Source organism: Cordyceps militaris (genome assembly GCF_000225605.1).
Source record: "Cordyceps militaris CM01 unplaced genomic scaffold CCM_S00001, whole genome shotgun sequence".
NCBI classification, from domain to species: Eukaryota; Fungi; Ascomycota; class Sordariomycetes; order Hypocreales; family Cordycipitaceae; genus Cordyceps; species Cordyceps militaris.
In genome coordinates this window covers 2,977,898-2,983,897 of record NW_006271969.1, presented here as the reverse complement: position 1 = coordinate 2,983,897, position 6,000 = coordinate 2,977,898, and the positions used below count along the sequence as shown (strand labels likewise).

General features: G+C 57.5%; 2 protein-coding genes across 2 annotated transcripts in view; one reads left to right on the top strand and one right to left on the bottom strand.

The window, feature by feature from the left end:
• The window catches only part of CCM_00963 (siroheme synthase, putative), a gene marked incomplete at both ends in the record, with an annotated part of 1,881 nt that extends 428 nt beyond the window's left edge, over positions 1-1,453 (top strand). The window contains one exon of the mRNA XM_006666121.1: positions 84-1,453. Coding sequence (XP_006666184.1) covers positions 84-1,453 — 1,370 coding nt within the window. The remainder of the gene's footprint in view (positions 1-83) is intronic.
• Positions 1,454-2,049: 596 nt separating this feature from the next.
• Positions 2,050-3,915, bottom strand: CCM_00962 (metalloreductase, putative; the record flags this gene model as incomplete). The annotated part of the gene is made up of 1 exon (XM_006666120.1): positions 2,050-3,915. The coding sequence occupies one exon, from the start codon at positions 3,913-3,915 to the stop codon at positions 2,050-2,052; it is 1,866 nt and encodes a 621-aa protein (XP_006666183.1).
• Positions 3,916-6,000: the final 2,085 nt, after the last annotated feature.

The window sequence follows — 6,000 nt, the reverse complement described above, 5'->3', positions numbered from 1 at the left end:
TCCCAACATCTTCTCCTTGCTCTCTCTCTTCCAGGCCTATATAAAAAAACCAACAACTCTCGCTGACGCTGATCCACTTACAGACGCCCACATTGCTGCCCTCTGCAAGCGCAAGCGCATCCCCGTCAACGTCGTCGACGCACCGGACCTCTGCACCCTCACCCTGCTGTCCACCCACACCGACGGGCCCCTGCAGGTGGGCGTCACGACCAACGGCCGCGGGTGCAAGCTGGCCTCGCGCATTCGCCGCGAGATTGCCGCCTCGCTGCCCGCGCACCTCGGCGCCGCCACCGCCCGTCTCGGCGACGCCCGCCGGCGCATCATTGAGCAGGACCGCTGCGCTACCGCCGCCTCTGCTGCCGACGACGACACCACCGGTCAGAGCGCCGCCTTCAACAAGCTCGTCACCCCAGAGGAGGCCGAAGACGTCAAGACGCGCCGCATGCGCTGGCTCAGCCAGGTCTGCGAGTACTGGCCGCTGAGCCGTCTCGCGGCCGTCACCGACGACGACGTTGCCACGCTCCTCACCAGCTACCCCAGCAGCGGCTCCTCCTCCCTCCCCTCCCACAGCAGCAGTAGTAGCCCCAAGCTCGGCCGGCTCATCCTCGCCGGCAGCGGCCCCGGTCACCCGGACCTGCTCACGCGCGCTACCCACAACGCCATCCTGGCCGCCGACCTGATCCTCGCCGACAAGCTGGTGCCCGCCGGGGTGCTGGACCTCATTCCGCGGCGCACGCCCGTGCACATTGCGCGCAAGTTCCCCGGCAACGCCGACGCCGCCCAGGAGGAGCTCCTGGCTACGGCGCACGCCGGCGTGACGGCCGGGCAGACGGTGCTGCGGCTCAAGCAGGGCGACCCGTTCCTGTACGGCCGCGGCGGCGAGGAGGTGGCGTGGTTCCGCGCGCGGGGGCTCGGCGACCGCGTCGCCGTCCTGCCCGGCATCACGAGCGCGCTCTCCGCCCCGCTCTTTGCCGGCATCCCCCCGACGCAGCGCGACGTGGCCGACCAGGTGCTCGTGTGCACCGGCACCGGCAAGAAGGGCGCCGCTCCCGCGCCCCCCGAGTACGTCGCCTCGCGCACCGTCGTCTTCCTCATGGCCCTGCACCGCATCACCGGGCTCGTTCGTGAGCTCACCACCGCGGCCGCGCCCGGGGAACACGTCCAGCGCACGCTCTGGCCAGCCTCGACGCCCTGCGCCGTCGTCGAGCGCGCCAGCTGTCCCGATCAGCGCGTCATCCGCACCACCCTCGCCCGCGTCGCCGAGGCCGTCGAAGCAGAGGGCAGCCGGCCCCCGGGCCTGCTCGTCGTCGGCGGCGCGTGCAACGCGCTCGAGGGCGTCCTGGACAGGGGCCGCGCGTGGGTTGTCGAGGAGGGGTTCCGCGGCCTGGACGGGCTCGCGGCCGAGGTGACGGCAGGGCTGGCCGAGGTGCCGGCTGCCCTTGCCACGGCATGAACGAGCGTGAGAAAGTAGTGTGCAAGTGCTTGACTTTTTTCTACATTTGTGATGGCGTGATGCATTATATAGCGATGGGGGGTTGGTTGGCGTTTGGGCTGCATACAGACACTTGAATGAACATTTATATACCTCTCTACAAGATCAGGGCGATATCCCCATTGAGTACCAAGAACATTGCCCTTGCTTACTAGCGTTATAGAATGGTAAACGAACAAGACCTGGATAATTATAACAAGAATTCAATTGTACATCCGCTCACCACTCACAAGGACAAGTCATCACTTTGACCAACACAAGCTTTGGAAAACAAGTCAAATATGTCGTATTCATCACAGTGTGATGCCATGCAGCGCCCGTTATATATGCCAAGTCTATGCGGCGCCATTGTCGGCTGCTCGCTGTTGATACGTCCACAAGTATGAGGGTCCTTGCTTCTATGCCACGCCACGTTTCCCCGAAAGATCCTCAAAATATATACAGATGAAAGAAAGTAGGCCGTTTCCCAGGCCCAGTAAATGCAACAGAAACTTGTCCGCGATGAAAGAATAAAAGGGTATAAGAAAAAAAATAGTGTTGCTCGCTTGACTCCACCATCACCATGTAAAGCTTTCCTCGACGAAATCGACAACCGTGTGTCCTTGCACAGCGCGCACGGCAGAACGTACATCATCAGCAAGGCCACCTGGTCCACAGACCGTGACGCACATGGCACCAATTTGCTCTTGTACTTCTTTGACGAGGATCAGGGGCACATTGGGACGACCGGGAATCACCTTGACGGTGAAACTAGGGCTGACAATGCTCTCCAGTGCAGTCGGACGCGTAACAAAGAGGTAGATGCGGAGAATATCTCTGCGGTTAGGTATGCGCAGAAGAGCGTCCATATATGGGCGGACCCAGTCGAGGCACTCGCCATTTCGTATAACCCAGACGAGCGTTAGTCTGCGCGTAGCGACCATGCCGGCGTTGTAGCCCTCTAGGAAGTAGCGTAGGTAGGAAATTTGGTGCGTAATGCCGGTTGCGCCGGCAAAGAGGACGCAGTGTCCATAGGAGTCGAGGCAGTGATGGCCGCCATACGGTCCTTCGAGGGCGGCTTTGATGCGGATGCCACCGTGGACTCCCTTTACCCGATTGAACAGGTTACGCGTGAAGCCGGTGTGAGCGCCAATGACAAAGGACACATTAGTATATGTGTTGGATTTGTCGACAGCATTGAGAGGCTCCTTCTCGGTGGAGATTGGCAGGCTATTGTACGTTTCGTGGTCGACCCAGGCAATGGAGAAGGGATGGCTTTCCCAAGAGTTGATGCCCCAGAAGCGGAGGTAGGCGTGGCTGCCGGGGGCAATGGCCATGTAGCGTGGAAGGCGGAGAGTGACTCTGACGGCGTCGCAGGGCAATTCTTCGCAAAGAGCGTCGGTGAAGCCCTTGTCAGACCAGTTTGCGTACATGAGACGGACAATGCGAGCGAGACGGTCAAGCAGCCACATCATGACGACAGCAATGATCCAGGGCAGCTGGGGCAGGCCTCCTACGTGGACGACGGAGCTAGCGCAGTGTATCCAGGTGCAGACGAAAGAAACGAGAGCAAGAAGGATGTGCAGGTTGAGAAATGTTTCGTAGAATGCATGGCGGAAAGGAGAAACGCTGAGGAGGAGAAGGAAAAATAGAGCACCTGTGCCGACAGTGCCAGAGCTGACGAAGAGGTCGGTGTTGAATTTTTCCTGGACATTGCGCCAGCCTCCGTCAGCAAGGGCGGGGATGGACCAAGCAATGGTGTGAACCACTGCCTCGAAGACAACAATTCGACCCATCCATCTGTGCAGCAGATTATACGTGTCGAAGCTGATCATGAGCATGGCAATGAGGGGGTTGTTGCGGCCGGCCAAGATAATGAGAGGCACCATGTTGACGAGAGCAAGAACACCGGCTCGACCTCGCAGCTCGGCACAGAATGCCCACTTGTTTTCGTTTGTCCAGTTGAGGATAAACATGTAGGCCATGTTGCTGCCGAGATAGATCATGATGATGACCATGTGCAGTCGCGAGGGCAGGGTTCCGACGTTGATAGCAGACGAAAGACGAATCTCGCGGTTGTGGCGCTTCTTCCAGAGAGGCGCATATATGAGGTTAGTTTTCAGACCGGGCATCCAGCTCCATTGCGAGATTTTCCAGTAGGTCTGTTTTTCCCGAGGGTCGGACATGGCAGAAACGTGGCGTAGCTTGGCCCAAAGAATCTCCATGAATCGAATGAAGAGGATGATGAGGCCGAAGCCGCCGAGGGTTAGCCAGAGGGCGTCCTTGAAGGCCATGTTCAAGGGCTGGTTGACTCCATTTAGTGATGTGTAATAGGGTGCTATTGTCGAACTGGGTTGCTCTACCTCTTCACTTGTGCGCATGTTGAAAGTGTGTGTTGTTGGCGTGGACACCGCACCGGCGAACCGGTGAGGGTCAACGTTCATATCGAAGGTAGGGTTGAGGAGGACGGAGGGAGGGCGCAAGTAAAAAGAGACCGGTACAAGAAGTGAATTGTCAAGTGAGAGTCAAGTGAGAGTCGAGTGGTGGGCCTCCAAACCAGGGAGACCAGGAAAGATGCTGTAGAGCAGTGGGTGAAGCCGTGGGTGAAGAACGGTCCAAGCCGTTGAGGAAGGAAAAAGGTCCGTCAGGCTGTAATTAAGAACGAAAAGGCATCAATGCGGCAGATAGGAAAGGGCGGCGTGCTAGGGGTGCGCTTTGGCGAGAGAGGAGAGAAAGATTGGCGTGTAAGAGAAGCTGCGAGGAATGCGCCAACCCCACAGATGGTGCTAGTGGACAAGGCGACCACAGGAGGTGGCGTGGATGATTGGCGTGGATGATTATTTCCTCTTTTGAAGCTGGGCAGCAGTGCCGAGGGTGAGCATATATAAATATGCAAGTATTTATATGCAGGAAGTGAAAGGGCAGATGCGAAAAAGCCGGCGAAGAAATGGGCTGTTGGGCGATGCGAGTAAAGATAAGTAAAAAATTGGTTGAAGAAGAGGGCGCCTTGCTCAGGCAGTGACGCAGCGGCGGCTGGATGCAGAAAAGGGCGCCAAGTGTGCAAAAAAAATCGAACTAGTTAGACAACAATGGCTGTTTGTTTATCGTGTATGGGACTTTTGCTTTTCGATGCGGAGGTTTCAGAATGCAAAGCTGGTCATGAAGCACAAAAGGCTACAGCGAGCGACCAAGAAGGCAAACGAATGGATGGCGAAAGCGCGCGACTTGGCAAGGAAGAAATGTGAGGGCGGAGATGGCGTCGCGGTCGATCAAAGGCCAAAGAAAGGGCGGACTTGGAAAAAGCCGAAGGGGTTTGACTGTCGAGTGAATCAAAATCGACGAGAGCCAAGGAGGCACGGCAATGACGATCGGCCCAGGGGGGGTGGGTTGACGTTGGATACGGCACTAGTAGCGGGGAGGAGAGGCTAGGGCCAGCTAGTCAAAGTTGGTGATGTCGAGGTTGCAGAGAAGAAAAAAAGAGGGCTGGGAGTCGAAACGAAGGCCGGCGATGGATATTTGTAACTGGCGTTTGAAGAAAAGGAGATGGCGAGAAAGGGAGTGGATGAGAAGAAGGTGATGAAGAGGAGAGCTTCTGGGGAGCGATGTTAGATTCGGTCAGAGGCAAGGGAGCATTCCAGAGGGTGGGTGGCGGATGGAGGCCAAGATGGAAAAGAGGCTTGGGCGAGCAGCCACTGACTGGGCACATTAGTGGCAGGCAAGGATTCACTGAACTGCAACTGGCAACTGCGAGCCTGCCACTGGTCAGCGGCCCTGGATGGGTCCAGGGGTTAGGACCACTCACAGCTGGCAGGCTGCACAGATGTTAAGCGCAGGGGATACAGCGGGTATAGCCAGGCCCACCCCTAGCTGGTACCTGGTAGCAAGGGGATAGTAAGTGGTAGAGGTAGCTAATGGCAGTGGTGATGCTTTGCTTTATCATAAGTCGGTCACTTATTCATTCCTCTGTCGGCACGGATTCACTCGAGAAGTCATCCACAGTCATCTGCAATGAGCTGTCGGTCACCCCAAGTTGCCCGTTTGCAGTCAGCATTTCAGGGGCTGGCTGTCAGCGCCTACTAAGTTACAGGCAAGGTACGACACTCGCTGCCACCGCCGTTTGCATCCCTTTTGCCCTTTACGAGGTACCTCTCCGCTCACCCATCAACGGCTCCCAGGCAGGTATCCCGCCCAGCCGCTACCAACGACCTGCCTTGGCACAGCAGATTGCTTCGTACTTTCAAACCCCAGTTCGTCAAATGCCAATGTCATCAAAATCACATCTGGCCGTCGCTTCCCTTCTTTCGTCCAGTCTCGTCGGTATCGTCGTCGTCCACTGTCCGCTGTCCGTACAGGGGCCTGTCGCATACATACAAACAGTCACCGCAGCCCCGCTCCCACTCACTCTCGCTCGCTGCTCCTCTTGAGCCTCGTCCCTGCCTGCACATTCAGTCTTCACTGCATTCAGTGGCATCCTCTGGTTACCCAGAAAACCTCGTTTCTGAAACCCGCCACAGCGGAGCACCTTGCTG